At 44.9% G+C, this 16,443-nt stretch overlaps 2 protein-coding genes across 6 annotated transcripts; one reads left to right on the top strand and one right to left on the bottom strand.

The window, feature by feature from the left end:
• Positions 1-929: 929 nt before the first annotated feature.
• Positions 930-6,701, top strand: LOC120713637. Of its 4 annotated transcripts, none has more exons than XM_039999565.1 (5): positions 931-1,169; positions 1,358-1,467; positions 2,653-2,863; positions 3,044-6,039; positions 6,145-6,701. In XM_039999565.1, the coding sequence occupies exons 4-5, from the start codon at positions 3,947-3,949 to the stop codon at positions 6,146-6,148; spliced, it is 2,097 nt and encodes a 698-aa protein (XP_039855499.1). In that variant the 5' UTR covers positions 931-1,169; positions 1,358-1,467; positions 2,653-2,863; positions 3,044-3,946; the 3' UTR covers positions 6,149-6,701. The 4 variants fall into 4 exon arrangements, with proteins under 4 accessions (XP_039855498.1, XP_039855499.1, XP_039855497.1 ...); XM_039999563.1 differs by having other exon boundaries at positions 1,353-1,467; XM_039999564.1 differs by lacking the exon at positions 6,145-6,701 and having other exon boundaries at positions 930-1,169; positions 1,353-1,467; positions 3,044-6,043.
• A 4,710-nt stretch (positions 6,702-11,411) lies between these two features.
• LOC120713636 (serine/threonine-protein phosphatase 7 long form homolog) lies at positions 11,412-16,147 on the bottom strand. Of its 2 annotated transcripts, none has more exons than XR_005691224.1 (3): positions 15,688-16,147; positions 14,830-15,592; positions 11,412-14,735 (listed from the first exon to the last, which is right to left on the bottom strand). XR_005691224.1 is itself a non-coding variant. In XM_039999562.1 (3 exons), exons 1-3 carry the CDS (start codon positions 15,957-15,959, stop codon positions 15,228-15,230), a joined length of 531 nt encoding a protein of 176 aa, XP_039855496.1. In that variant the 5' UTR covers positions 15,960-16,147; the 3' UTR covers positions 14,762-15,227. The 2 variants fall into 2 exon arrangements, 1 of the variants encoding a protein (XP_039855496.1); XM_039999562.1 differs by lacking the exon at positions 11,412-14,735 and having other exon boundaries at positions 14,762-15,294; positions 15,401-15,592.
• Between the last annotated feature and the right edge of the window lie 296 nt (positions 16,148-16,443).

Genomic DNA, 16,443 nt, shown 5'->3' with positions numbered 1-16,443 from the left:
CTTTTTTGCGTTTACGGGATGGAACTAAACACACCCTAAATAAAAGCAGGTTTTTTTTTCTAGTAGTGCACTACCGCCTATGATGGTGCTAGTCTTGATGCTTCAGTTGAGTAACTGTCTACCATTGGACTCCATCACCGCTCAAGACAGTGCCTGGCTGCATTATTATCACTTTAGGCGATGTAGTGTCTTCCAAGGGGGCTTGTCATATATACCCTAAACTGGAACCATTAAGCTTAGGCAATGTTTAAGACAGTGTTTATGAGCGCTCGATGATTTTTCTACAGTATTAACCAAATTACACACTATTAAGATTATTATTTAGTAAATTAACAATAGCTTCAACTGAACCTCGGATCCTCTTGTTTCATTTGGAGTCACCTATGATATAAAAGCCATCGAATTAGCCCGGCAGGAGAATTTAGGGCGCATTTAGTTCCCAAAAATTTTCACCCAAAAATTTTCACCTCCCCTTTAAACACATATATGAAGCACTAAATGTAATTAAATAACAAAACTAATTACACAGTTTGGATGTACATGACGAGACGAATCTTTTAAGCCTAATTAGTGCATGATTAGCCATAAGTGCTACAGTAACCCACATGTGCTAATGACGCGGTCAAATGCCTCAAAAGATTCGTCTCGTGGTTTCCAAGTGAGTTCTGAAATTAATTTTTTAATTAGTGTCCGAAAAGTCTTCCCGACATCCGGTCAAAGTGCTGATTTGACATCTAAAAATTTTTAGATGGGGAACTAAACGCGCCCTTAATCTGGCAGACGAAAAAGTAAAGACCCGGCAGCCTTGTTGTGCTTCTACTTGAACCTTTAATGAAAGACTCGCCGACAGCTTTGTGCTTCACTGCTTAAATCTTTAATCTTTACATTTACAAAGTCGATTCTGCAGTGACTAGCTAGCCTACAAGCAAAGAACCATTCAGTCCGTTCTGATGACCACACAGACACAAAAGCAACGTACTACAACTATACTAGCTGGATGCACATTATTATTTGCCCAAAGCCAATGTAATTTGTTCGATACTTCTATCTAGCTACATTCTCTCTGAACCATCTCTGGGTCTTTCGTCCTCGTCAATTGTAATTTGTTCGATCTACTTGGCTTCTGTCATCATATATCCTAGTACCAGTGCTGATTCAAGTTGGTTGAGGTATATATTCAACTTAATTATTTGCTCCCTTCAGTTGCAGATATACAAGTGAAAATTCAATGTGTAGTGTATATATGTAGATGCAGCGTGCGTGCATAGAAACTATATATATATGATGCACGGCACACCCTGATAATATATAGTAATTATTTGTTCATGCATATGCTCGGGTGTGTTGGCCAGGCCAGTCACCAAGCCATGGGTTAGATCGATCTAGCTGCTGCGTACACCGAAGAGATGGCCTGAGACTAGAGCTGGCAGGCTCAGGTTATACTTGAAATCCATCATGCGTACTGAGGTAAATTAGCTACATACCAAGCATGCTTTATTTTTTGTTAATTAGTTTCATCTTAATTATCAGTACAATCTTAATACTTGAAGTGTATGTGTCCGACTTGCGTTCTTCAATGGCACAAGAAAGACATAATAATTTCGTTACGCTAGCACTTAGACTCGTGGAGTAATCTGGCGGAGAAGATTGATTATGAGCACAACATTAAAAACAAATAAAAAATGATGTTTAGGTAAAGATTATTCAGCTAGATATATATTGCAGTCTAGCTATGTTGTTCTTTATAGCTTATACATCATTATTGTTGACTACATGTATTTCACTAGACCCTATTTTAGAGTTTGGCAGTGACCCTGATTTTGTTGCGACGGCCCTGTATGTTCAGTCATCGATCGCCTCCTCCATCTCCCACTTCCGAGTTCTGACAAGGTTGTCTACTCCGGTTGGAGGAAATTAAACCATCTCGAATTCTAGGCTCCTCACAATTAAGTAGACAAGACATGTTCTGATATGATTGAAGCAATGCGTTAATCTCGCACAAACAGTACCGTTCAGCCGAAATTTGGGTGAAAAGGTGGATCTTCTGATGAACAGGACGATATTTCGTATAAACAGTAATTTCGGTCACATTCGAAAAGGCGGCCAAATTTTTTTTATTATTGTACCCAACAGCCTTGTGCTTCAGTGCTTAAATCTTTAATCTTTATCTGTACAAATAATTTACAAAATAGATCCTGCAGTGGATGGCTACCTTACAAGCAAAGAACCATTCCGATGACCACAATGATGACAAAAGCAAACGTCCTATATGCACATTTGTCCCTTTGCTTCGATCTGGGTGCATTCTCGTTGAGCCATGATCTCTCGCTCTGTTGAACCTGTTCATCATTAATCATAATTTTTTTTTGAGGGCGATCATTAATCGTAATTGGCTCAATGTTCTTGGCTTCTGTCATCATATACTCTATTACCAGTGCAGCTTCAACTTAATTTAGGTATGCAAATTATTTGCTCTCTTCCGTTGCAGATATAAGATAATTCAATGTGTAGTGTATATATGTAGATATAGCGAGCATGCATATAGAAACTATATATATATATATATACATATTTATATATATATGCATGGAGCACACCCTGATGATATATATAGTAATTATTTCTTCATGCATGCTCTTGTGTGTTGTCCAGAGTCCAGATCAGGCTGAGATACGACCACGACATGATCGTTCACAGGAGAAATGGCTCCGTTCCAGTAGTTGAAACGGATGCTGCAGTGTTGTTTCATCTGAAGATCTAGTTGCTACGTGCGCCGCAGAGATTATTGCTCGAGACTAGCTAGCCGGCTGGCAGGCTCAAGTGAATCCAATCCAATCAAATCAAATCCAGCATGCGTACTGAGGTAAATCAGCTACATATATACAAACCAAGCATGCTTCATTCCTTTTTGTTACTAATTTCATCTTAACCATCAGTACAATCTTAATCTGGTACCGTATGGCTTCTTTTTGTTTCCCATCCGGATCGTACATTTCAATCAGTTCGAGTATGTATAATGCATGAGTGCATTGCATCCATGCAGGTTATCAAGGAGGACACCATCGATGGAGCCGTCGAACGAATCTTGGAAGAACTGAAGGAGGACGACGCTACTGGTACCGCTAGAAGCAGCACCAGCAGCGGCAGGCGCAATGTCATCTACTTCGACGGCTGGGACGGGCTGGGGGCATCCGCCGTCCTCCGAGCCGTTGGCCGCCGCCTCAGCGCACCACCTGCGGGCGCCGGTCTGGAGTTCTCCCAGGTTATCCATCTCGACTGCTCCAAGTGGGAGAGCAGGAGAGCGACGCAGAGGGCTCTCGCGAAGCAGCTTAAGCTCCCTGCGTCGGTGATGGCCATGCTCGACGCAAGAGATGAGGAGGAGGATTACCAGGGAGTGGACAAGGCCTCCCGTGCTGAGACACCGCAGGTCGCCGGAGCCATATGTCAACACATCCAGAAGCTTAACCGCAGATTCCTGGTGATTTTCCTCAACGGGAGCAGCGAGGAGATCGATCTTGACAGCTTGGGCTTCCCACTTTCCGGGTACCTAGGGAACAAGGTGCTGTGGTCATTCCAAGGGAGATTTCGGCTCTACCCAAGGACGAAGGTTGACAGGGCCCTGATGAGCACGAGGACGACGACAGAGGTTGTTCTCTCGGCAGTCTCACCCCACAACAACTTGTCCCAGATTTTGGAGCAGGAGGCTGCAGAGGTTGCAAGCGAGATCAATATTGGCGGCGTCCGCTGGTCTGAAGCAGCTACCAATTGCTTCTTGCACACGGTGAAGCTTTATGACATGGGTAGTCGCCTGGTCGATTATGACTTGGCAACCCATGGCTGCAACTACTGGAAATGTGATGGCATCATTGAGCTAGAACAGGGAGATGTTGGCACTAACGAGGATGCTGATAGACTCTGGTAATCCTGCGATGCTCTGCAGCGCGAGATGAGAATGGATGTGGACTTTTATCAGAATCCATATTTGCCATCTGCGCTGGCAAAGGGTCTGCCAGAGCGGGCATACTGGACTTCACCAACCTACGGGTTCATGCTGACCCCGAGACGGATTCGTAAAGGCACGTTCCAACACTTGGACAAACTTTGCGTGCTCAAGCTATCAGGGTGCATGTTCAGCTTGGCATCACCTCCGTTCCTTTGCTGCCACAACCTTAGGTTTCTCTGGATTGACCACTGCCGACCTTTAGGGAGAACAGATAATGTGGTAGGGAAGGCGGAGGATGACATCCGCCAGTGCTTCCAAAGGCTGTGGGTGCTGGACGTGCGCTGCTCAAATTCCGCCTTCTTGTCCGCAAAGATGATTGATTTCATGACTCAACTCAGGGAACTAAATGTGATGGAAGAAGATTGGCTGGACATGGATCATTTTCAGGGGCGGCTCCACAACCTTCGTAGGTTCCGAGTAACACAGTCTAGTCCCGTTTGCCTCACAGACCCGGAATATTTGTTCTCAGGGATGGGCAAGTTGGAGCTTCTTGAATTCTCAGGAAATTATTCCTCCATGTCCTTGACGACGAAGAGGCCACTTTGGTTATCTGTGGGAAGCAGCTGTAGCAGCCTTGAGACTGTCATTATTGATAGATGTGAATATTTGCCAAGGATCTCCTTGACGGGATGTGTTAATCTGAAGAATCTATTCTTGAGCGGGTCGTTCCCGAACCTCCACAGCCTAGACATCACTGGTTCAGCAGTGAAAACACTAGACCTCAGTGCAGTGACAGCTCCAGTCCTGGATGAGCTCATTCTACTTGACTGTGGGAAGCTTTGTGCAATCCTATGGCCCCCAGAAGACAAGAAGAAAAGATACTTGGGTAAGCTACGCGTCGACACCACCCAAAAGGCTGGAGGTGATCATGGTACAGGAAGATCACCACCACCCACTGCATTTAACTGGTATATTTCTGTGAGGGATGCAAGGCTCCTGGGGTCGCTTGCGCCTGTCAAAGATTATTTCGTTCCCCACTGTGCACATCTGGAGATCTCAGCAATTCCATCCCCTACTTGTGCTCCTGCTGCTGCTGCTACTGCTATTGCTGGCAGCAAAGGCGATGGAACCAAGGGTGGCAGCAGGCAGAAAGTGCAGGTAAACCTGCAGCAAAAGGCGCTTAAAGAGCATGCGACATACACAGATATCTCTGCCACCCTAAATGCATTATTATGCCAAGGACCGGTGATCAACTGTTGTATGTGTCCTCCTCCCCCATGTGTGCCATCCCAAGGGTGCTACATGCACATAGAGGGCCAAATGGGAGTCGGAGCTGCAAACAGTATTACTATACCAGGATTTATATGTGACAGTGCCAAGATCCTGCACGTCCACGATAGCTCGTCCATCACCAGAATCCTCGCAGTTCCATTAGTTTCAACGACGTGGAATCAGCTCGAGTGGTGTCGAGTCGAGCGGTGCCCCAATTTGGAATGCGTCATCAGTTCCCGGAATGGTGCAGGACCAGGAGGACGCAGCGGTAACGACACGGATATGTTTAAGAAGCTACGGACCATCTGGGCGTCACATCTCCTCAACACGCGCTGCATTTGGAGCTGGAGCGTCTCAGTAGGACGCTGGGATACCGCGTTTGTGGGGCTCACGTTGCTGCACCTCGACCACTGCCCCAGGCTGATATATGCTACCCATTTGGCCGAGTCGCAGGGCTTGGAAAGTTTGGAGACCCTCCAGATCATGTGGTGCGGTGATCTTAGTATGGTCTTCAAAGGGTCTGCGAATTGGAGGCTGTTTCCCAATCTGAAGCACATCCACCTGCACGAGCTCCCCAAGCTGCAGGGCATCTGCGATGTTGGCTGCCATACGGATGCGGCCAATCTCGCGACCATCAAGATCAGGGGCTGCTGGAACCTCAAGAGCTTGCCTAATGTTGCAGGCAAGAATGTGGTGGAGTGCGACTGCGAGAAGGAATGGTGGGATAGCCTGGAGTGGGACCCCTATGTGGAGCCCAGCCTGCAGTACACGCCGACCCACCCGCGGCACTACAAGAAGACCATGCTCAGGGGCTCCGTCCTCAGGTGATCTATCCTCGTGCATCCACATCATCTAAATATAAAGCTAGTACATTTGTCCAACAAAGTAAATTATTAATTAATGATTCCCTTCCATCCTTTGCTTTCCAGGTAGTAGTTCCTTGGTTTGATCTGCTCTGCTTCCATGTTTGGTCGTCCATCCATCCAAAGATACAGGGCTGGCTAGTATCACATTTACTGCTGTGTGAACAAGTCCGAAAGCTAAATAAATGTGGAACATATCAGGTGCAAACCAACCTCTCCGTACAAACTATGAAAACTCCAATCTGAGCCATCAAATCAACATCCAAGGGGAGGGACGCAAAGAGGTGGGAGAGGGGATTTGCAAAAGAGTGATTACCCAATCCAAGGGCGGGTCCGTACCCCTTGGATGTTGATCCAATAACTCAAATTAGAGTTTCCATAGTTTGCACGGAGAGGTTGGTTTACACCTGATACGTTCCCAAATAATTGTGGAAATTTCCTTAAGTTTATGCAACAGAAGCTCGGCTCGATGCCTGCGAGCAGTTGCGAGTTTCTGCTATGCTCAAGCCTGCCCGCCTCGTGCGCATGTTGTGGCGTGTGATTTGTCAACAATGGTGTGTGGATTGATTGTTGTTTTGTAACTCATCTCATTATAAATAAATAATCCACGTGTTGTGTGGTTTGTTTGTGCAACACATATAATTGTGTAACCAACCGATAACCCTCTCGGCACTGAACGGCCGTATAACAAGTAACCAACTTTGTGGTTTTGTGTTGAACAGGGATGCGTTATGTAAATACTCAAAGATTTATAATATGTTGTATAGAAAATCTAGAATATAAATTACACGAAATTTTTTAGAATGATTGGGGGAAATTATATAAATTTTATTTAAAGGAATAGAGCTCATAGATAATAATGGGAAAAAGAGGTTCCAATCCAAAAGTAGCATCGGTGAAGTTTTGAAAGGGATCCTATTGGTTTCTTGATTTATAAAATCAGTAGGATCAACATCGCCCATAGGACCCAGAAAACTGAATCCAGAATGGTCAGCATTCTCAATCAGAACATTATTTTCCAAGGCCTACAGTAAAATTTGAAGAGGATGGATTTAACAAGTAATTTCAGCAGATTTCAGCAGATGAACAAACAACGAAACATGGTTAGATCTGGGCTAATACTGACCTCTTGGATGTTAGCCTTGGTCGCCATCTTGAGGAGTGCTAAAACTTTGATCGAAGAGAATGCCCGGGGCTGAAATCACTCGAGTAGATCCGCCGCCAAGGAAGAAAAAATCGTCTCGGCTGCTAGGGATTGAAGGTTTTAGCAAAAGAGCAGGTGGAGAATAAACAAAGGGAGAATGATGCTTAAAAGATATCCCAAACCTATCCTGAAAATCGAGGGGCCGTGCGCAAGGATCTAGGGACGGTTGAGTAGTAGCGGCAAGAAATCACGATTTCCCTAGGGAATTTTAGAACAAAATCTATTTTATTTCAAAATTAGAGGCATGTGTTGATATCAAAAATCGGCAGATGAAGCTGATGAATACTGACAGGGCCGATGACCAAGGATGATTCGGCCAGAGCCGATTGGAGTACTGAAAGACAAAGCCGACGAAGAACGGTCAAATATGGTGTTGACGACTAAAATTAGCACGACTGCGTACCAGTCTGACTGGTATGCATAGACCGGTCAGACCGGTCAAGGTCAATTTGTCAAAATGTAGATTTGACTTCACCATTGCATAGCTCTCGTCAAGATGATCAAAATGCATATATGGAACGTCCGATTTGGATTTCGGATGAGAGAGTTATGACTCCAGAAAGAATTGATCCAGACCCGGACCGGTTAGACCGGTAGTCTAGGGCAGTCAGGCTGGTCCGGACTGCTCAGTCCGAGTTAGGAGTTGTATTTTGACATGAAATTAATTAGTATTTCGACTCCTAATGGGGTAAGACCATCCCTCCCTATAAATATAAAGGGTTCCGGCGGATTGAGGGTATTAAATCGCATCGATGAAACACATTTTATCTTTTTACCTTTTTTGTTACCCTAATCTTTTCCAACCACGATATGATGTTCTTTCTTCGTCTCTATAGCGTTTGAAGACGCCCTAGCTGGCCTACCGAGCTTAGGACAACCCTTGGTACGCATGCCCCGAAGGGGTCCCTCCCGGAAGGGCATTCGTTGGATCCTCGTCGGGCTCCCCGGTAAACCCGGTCTGACCGGCCACCAAACCGGTCTAACCAGATCTCGTAGAGGTGCTGCAAGGAGACCTCTGTGAGGTGCACGTGACGTGCTCGTGTGATGGCGCGTTTTAGCGTCAACACACTTTTTGGTGACTTCGTTGGGGAATGAGAATTTGGCTATTATGGACGATCTATCAAATTCCAGCGACATGATGGCATTTGAAGGATTGCCTGAATACCTGCGCAAGGGCATTGACATAAATATGCATTCTCACTATTATCGGGTAACGAAACAAGGCATCATCATGATGAAGATATCTGCCATCAACGAGTATAGGATGTTCGATCTACCAAATCACTGTAAGTCCACAGCTAGCTTTATATGTTGTTTGCTTAGTTTTATGGATGAGCTGATTAATAAAAAGAACAGTGTAGATCCAATTTCCGTTATTCAAAAGTCGGTTGTTGAGAAGCCGGCCAATAATTCTTGCAATGATTTGCCAACATGTAATATTGCTAGTCAAGATACAATTCGGTCGTTCCAAGCTGAAATTGTTAACCCAAAACCCCATAGTGAGAATATAGAAACTATATCTAGTTCTTTAATGCATGGGGGGTAACAGAACAAAGGCAAAGGTGCCGGTTGTGCTCCAACCAGTCTGACCGGTGTGAAAACTGGTCTAACCGCCTCTTCTAGGGTTTCCAGCACTAAACTCAAATCTAAGATGGTTAAACCCAAAAAAACCCGAGATTGGTGTTTGGAAAATAGTTGAATCTAAAGGCCGTTATAAGCATACAAAGGAAAAGCCGAAGCCTATTATAGAGAGCTTCCGGCTAAATCGAAAAAGCAAATGAATGTCAATAATGCTAGTAGGCCTAAAAATTCCAAGCACTCAAAATCTGCACCAAAACAGAAGTTCCATAATCAGAATCGGCAATGGAGCAATCCTCACATGTCAATGCCGTTTCCATCATATAGATCACCTGTACATGTGCATTGGAAATTTATTTTAATATGCATTATTCTTATCCTCCATGGTCTTATAATTCATATATGCTATTTTATTCTAGATACTTTTGTTCAGATTATATTACATATAAGGTATCGGCAATTAATAAGTCACCACCTGCCAACAATGATCGTTTTAATCATAAAAATCGGTCTATGCAAAAAAAGAAACATAAGCTGACTAAACAGGTCTATCGTGTCAAGAAAGATGGGAGATTAAGTAGAAATTCAGACTTGACACAAGTGATAGAAAATCCATGTTGAAGAAATATCGGCCACTCCTGTTGATCAAATTGTCTGCAATAGCAATTTTGCTTCAAGTGATATAGCTAAACAGGAAACAAGTTCGGCTGGGGGGCAAGTCTGCAAAGACCGGTCTAACCGGTCTCAAAATTGGTCTGACTGGTCTCTCAGGGAAATTTACAAAAAATTCCAAAAATAAGAAGAAGGGAAGGCCGAGTTTTGAAGAACTCCTGGCCAAATATGAAAAGAAAGGAGTCACTCAAAAACAGAAGAGGCATTCGAGTGAAGCTAAGGATACGAAGCCGGGACATTGTGAGCAATCAGATTCTCATCCACGTCAAGGTAATCATGCTACTGCGCCGTATTCATTTGGTGAACTGGTTGCTCCATGATTTTGGTCGTATCCTTGCTATTATACACCTTTGGATTATAGTAGGATGAGTATGCAATCATATATTATTCAATATCCTCCTATATATACCAGTGGTTACTCATCACAAAGACCGATTGTTGCTAGCCATAATCTGGTCAGAAATGATCTTGATTGCAGCAAGGAAGGTGAGAAGAACGTGAGTGAAGATTCAAAATACTTACAGCAAAGGTGGTGTCCCTCAGGCTTATCTCATACTCAAAAAAGAAGGCTGCAACGAATGCGCAATCAAGAGTTAATGGAGCAACCGGTGAAGGTAATACCAGCAAGATCAACGACTACCAAGCAGGTATGGAGGCCGAAGCAAATTGCTTCAACATCAACTTGAGGTAGAGCAAGTTCCATCACCCTTAGAAAAAATATATGGCCGATGTATTAATGTATTATTGATCGTCATCGTCCTTAAATAATTTTGGTTCATAAGATTATTTTTTGGCATGCAAGCTTTGCCAAAAAATAGGAGGGCATATGTTGACGACCAAAATTAGCACGACTGATCATACCGGTCTGACTGGTATGCATAGATCGGTTAGCCCGATCAAGGTGACCTTGTTAAAATGCAGATTTGACTTCACCATTGCGTTGCTCTCGTCGAGACGATCAAAATGCATATGGAACGTCCGATTTGGATTTCGGATGAGAGAGTTATGACTTCGGAAAGAATTGATCCAGACCCGGACCGGTCAGACCGGTTGTTTAGGGCAATCAGACCAGTCCGGACTGCCCAGTCTAAATTAGGAGTTGTATTTTGACACAAAATTAATTAGGGTTTTGACTCCCAATGAGGTAAGACCATCCCTCCCTATAAAAATAAAGGGTTACCACCGATTGATGAAATTTTTTTTAATATAATTTTTTACTCAAATTACAGAAAAATACTATGGATTCCAGAAATTTCAAAAGTAGGCCACAATCATCTGCTGGTTGGACGAAATTTAAATTTTTTTCAGTGGGTAGACAAAATATAGGAATTTTGTCTAACGTTGGATGAAATTAAATTTCATCCAATCAGAAGACGAAAATGCATGAAATTACATTTTTCGTTTGGTTGTACGTCACGAAAAATATATTTGCTCTAATGGGTAGACGAAATTTAATTTCGTCTGCTGGGCAGATGAAATTCGAAGAGACGAGCCGAGCAGATGCTGGCAAGACAAAATTTAATTCGTCCTCCGGGCAGACGAAATTCGACGAAATTTCGTCTTCCTGCTAAACGGAATTTTTTTTATTTTTATATTATTTTTTTGGATTTATCAGAAATATATACATCAATTTTTTTGGATAGTTTGTCAGAAATATATACTTCAATTTAGACTCTTCCTGATGCTGCAGTTCATCCGGCGATACGGGGTTACCGTCAGTTGGACCGGTGGGAAGTAAGCTGGGCCACGGCCCATGAGAGCTAACGCCAGATTATCCGGCGGTAACTTCGTACCACCGGATGAAACGGCGGTATGTGTTACCGCCGTGCTACAGCCGGCTATTCAGAAAACGATGCACGGTTTTATTACAAACGAGAACAACTTTCAGAACTACAACAAGTACACATACAAAGCACGCAGAAAAAATATTACATAGGGAGCCAGAAGATGCTTCCGAAACAAACACGCAACATATTGGTCAGGAAGGAACATAACTTATTCAGAAAACAAAACTGATCCGAATGAAACAGACCACTACAACATCCATCATTCACGGCCAGTACCGTTGCCATGTTCTACTTTGTCAATGCCAGACTTGCGTACATCATCATCCACCTTCTTCAACCACGCCACATATTACTGATCACGAACGACTGATGGATGTGTCAATCCACTCATGGAAATGACAAAAAAGAGTATTCGTCTCATGAAAAGTGTGCTTTCATAAACAAGAAACGAAACAAAATTGTTAGAAAAATTCAAAAAAACTAGACAAACATATTCAAAAAATATCTATACATGTGAAATTGCACCTGCCTTTTGGACTTCCTCAATATTCTTACAAGACCAATACCTCTGGCCAAAAGTTTCGTACTCACGAGATATGTTGGGAATACAACGCATCTGGCAATAGCTTTAGGGTGGCTATACACCTTTCGGCCATACCTTGCAATCCGTAACACATCTAGTTGGATCGTTAGGAGGACCTCCTAAATGCGCCTCCATTTCCTGACGCAAAGCTGCCCTAGATTGTTCGAAGGTAAATTGTTTCTACTCTCGACAACGACATCCTCTCCTTTTATACACGCAGGACTGCCTGCATCATCCTTTCAAACAGCGATGGAGTCACGAGATTACTACACCGAAGAAGGCCTTACGATGTAATCATATCGAAATAGTATTGTAAACAGTGACTTTCCATGTATTGTAAACAGTGACTTTCTATGTAGTGGCAGTCAGTCGTGAAGTCACGTCGTCCTGAATATTATTCTATTGAAGCGCGCCGGAGTCTATCATTCAGGATTCTCAGTGACATTTCACGTCAATAGTTTCTTGTCGGATTGTTAAATATGAGGAAAATATTTAAATTGGATACTTAGCATTGGATGCTTCTGCTTGTTACTCGTTGTGCAGGCACAGACATGACCGCTCACTGCTCCGCACTTTTGCGCTAGCACGCTAGGCACGGACAAGAGCACTCACTAATTCACACTGCCGCGCTCGGTGCCCAGGCATGAACGTGACAAGTCACTGGTCTACACTGCTGCGCTCGCACGCCATGCATGGACAAGAGCACTCATTGATTCGCACTGCCACGCTCGGTGCCTAGGCACAGACGTGACAAGTCACTGGTCCGCACTGCTGCGCTCACACGGCATGCATGGACAAGAGCACTCATTGATTCGCACTGCCGCGCTCGGTGCCTAGGCACGGACGTGACAAGTCACTGGTCCACACTGCTGGCTCGCATGCCATGCACGGACAAGAGCACTCATTGATTCGCACAACCGCGCTCGCTGCCCACGCACGGACATGACCAGTCACTGCTCTACACTACTGCACTCGCACGCCAGGCAATGCGATGACCACTCCCAAAATCTCTACAAATATCAGTGCGATAAAGCCTCCACACCACAGGACACTCCTCGGAAGCACGCAGCCGCACAGCACAACCACCACATCGCAGCATGATGTCGTCCTCAGGATCGACCTACATCCCACGGAACAAGGTGAGGGAACCAGCGCCTCAAGGAATGCAAGTGCCTATGTGCTTCTGCGGTTCCTTATGCAAGCTCATGAAGTCAAAGGTTTTGGGTGACGACTTCAGAATGAGGTTTTTTATGTACAAGAACAATGCGTACGACCCGCCGAAGCATCGCGGTTAGGATAGACCTAAGGTACAACATGAATGTTATGTTTGTAGTTATGGATTTGACGCCAACTTCTAACTTGCGTTGGATAAAGAGTCCACCCCCTCTATGTGATTTCATGCAGTGGTTGGACACGGAGCAGACCCAGCAAGATAAGGAGTGGGTTGAACTTGAAGCAAGGTGGGCTACAGAAAGGTGGCAGCGAATATTGCACGAGGAAGAGAAAGAGGAGAAGCGCAAGAAAGAGCAAGAAGATATCCGCAAAAGGATTCATGAAGTGGAGCATCAGGAGGCGGAGGAACGGGAAGCGGATAGGGAGAGGAAGCGAGAGAGGGCACGCCGTGCAAAGGAAGCTGGGCCCGAAGCTATTAGGAAGGAAAAATATCCTCGGTGCACTCAGTAAATCACAACAGTTATAGTCCCGGCATTTTATTTTCCCTAAGGCATGTTAGGTTTAGTTGCAGCACAAGGCTACCGTGTTGCACATGCCACTGCACTTCGTTGATCAAGTTTACCATTTTGGGCCAAGGACTTTTGTGTCATGTTATCTTAGTAGCAGAGATGTAATGGTCTGATGCAAGCTTAGCTATCTCACCAGCATTTGTACTTTGTAATAGGAGCCGGGAATTTATGGATCGTACCTACTTCATTATATGGTTTTCAGAATACTCAAAGGTCACGGGACTGAATTGAACATGACATAGGGAATTTAAATTATAGAACCATTGCAGTGGAATATAATGGCAGAGGTGCCATAACTAAACCTAACATGTCTTAGGAAATTTAAACAACACAATTGTTGCAGTGGCATGTAATAGCAGAGGTGCCATAACTAAACCTAACATGCCTTAGGGAATTTAAATCACAGCAAACGATCTAATGTTACAGGAAGCGGTAATGAATGTAGTACTGATCCCACATAGCAAACTGAGTTGAACCTTCTCCATAGTATCCTCCCATGCTTGTCGGCGGCGGCAGGGGAGGAGGAGGAGGCGGAGGACACTTGTTCTTGTGATATGGGCACTTGTAATAGGGATCAGTACTAAGTCCATTACCCCTGCACTGGCTTAGCGATGATACCCCTGCACAGGCCTACTAGTTGTACTATCATTGCATCATTGTGTCGCATCGAGCAAAGCCCTGCACTAGCCTACGTATCATAGTACATAGTCGCTGACATGGCGGAAGTCATAGTACCCTAACATAATACATGAGGAAGCACTGCAGAAGCCCATACAACACCAATCTTCTATCCCTGACCCCTACCGCGGCCCTGACGGTCCGCTCTACCCTCTTCGGCTTCCGTGCGGACGAGGGTGCCCTGGGCCTGTCGTAGTCTGCCGGAGAGAAGCGAATGGTAGGCCTCACCTCACGCCTCTGTGGCAGGTCGGCGGGTACCACATCCTCTTCCACAATCTCCTGCGTGTCTTGCGTCGAATGCGGGTAACTGAAGTACTGGTTGTAGTCCATCTCCTGCGGTGTACCAACAAACCCCTCCGAGGCTAAGTAAGAAGATCCAAAACCAGCGTGCCTATCCTCAAACTGTGCTGCAACTGCATATATCATAATTCATAGAACACAAAAAATTGGTAAATGGTCAGTGTTTCAAAACAGAATATAGGCAACAAAACAATGAGATGTATGCACCTGGTGCTATGGATGGGTTAAACCCAATGAAACTTGGTTGCGTGAAACCTGTAGAACTCAGCCCGGTCTGGAAAGGCTGTGGCAGGGTAGACCTGGTTGCATGCTGATACTCCGACGGCCCTGATGTGTCTGCAATTGGAGTACGTGGCAGCTGGACCGACGTGCCTCTACATGCATGAGTCGTTGTAGGTCGAGGAGGCCTGTCCCTCATACCTGAGGCGCTACGGTCCATGACGACATCATTCGTGTGGCGGAATGTGGCGACTCGAACTAGACGGTTCGCCGTCTGTGCTATGCGAGTGAACATGTCGATAACATCGTCATACCTACCGCTTGAGTCTCGGCCACGAAGCAACGTAACAACGGCCGATGCATCATGCGCTATATCCATGCCTATGTCAGCTTGTACAGATTGTATAGCAATAATTTAGTATGGTAGCGCATTCGTAGAACTTGCACATAGACCTGAAATGAAATCAATAAACTAGTATGTACCGCCTGGTGAAGCGCCTGGCCAGCGTGTCCAGGGTAAAGTAAAGACTGTGGCGGAAGCAGGGGACCTTCAGCTTACCGCTGGATAATGCAGACGAGCCAGGTCCGAGTGCGAGGAGTGTACCATTGGAGGTATGCGTGGTACGAACCACTGTCGTAAGGGGCCTGCTCATCCACACGGTCCTGCAGTGCCTGGCCCCATGCATCGATCCATGGCTGCATCCTCCGCATCAACTCATTAAATATTTTGCGGGGCCCCTGCATTTTGTAGCTGATAAAAAAATACAAAATGATAGTAAACAATAGGCATGCATAATAATTGAGAAGCTATACGCATCAATTAAATGAATAAATTGTCACACTTACGCGTGGACCGCAGCGTCGATGCGGTCACCCAAAGGCATCGGAACCTCCTGCCACAGTCCAAACTGTCTCATGACGCGATGCACAGCGTAGGCCTCAACAAATACATCAAACATGAGATTCTTACGCGTCATCCAGTACTTGCTGTCCTGATAACACGGCTGTGAAATGCCTAGGCCATTACTTCTGACGTAAATGGCGTGCTGTGTGTAAGGCTCCCAAGTCACGTGCTCAGACCTCATGTGGTCGAACTGCTCAGTGAATGCCTCGTACATGGACCGAACCTGAAGCCCCGCCCACTGCGGCTGTAAATATGACAATGAATTATGAGCAATGGTATGAGATTTGTTACTAAAATTATTTTGAATATGTTACTGAAATTATTTTGATGACCAGTTGAAGCGTCCCCTCATAAGACAAGACTTAAATGTGATACCAACATCAGTCCCAGGAGGCTGATGACACATTTATTACATCAGATGATTCATCACCGTACAACTCTACACGGTAATGGGCAGTGAAGCACCACTATCGCGAGGATTACAACTAAAACCCACACAACTACATTAACTACGAGGAGGGGGACATCAGAGTCTTGCGCCATACGGAACTTCCTGCGGGTGACCCTATCCACAGGCAAGGCTGGGTGCAGGACGGTACCCTACTCGACGTCTTCGGGAACGTAGTCTGGATCTTCCTTTGAAAAGAATTAAGAATGGGGTGAGTACAAACGTACTCAGCAAGTCCAACCACACCCAC

Source organism: Panicum virgatum, chromosome 6K (genome assembly GCF_016808335.1).
Source record: "Panicum virgatum strain AP13 chromosome 6K, P.virgatum_v5, whole genome shotgun sequence".
Lineage (NCBI taxonomy): Eukaryota > Viridiplantae > Streptophyta > Magnoliopsida > Poales > Poaceae > Panicum > Panicum virgatum.
Note: the sequence above shows the minus strand (reverse complement) of the source record. Positions and strands in the feature narration are given on the sequence as shown.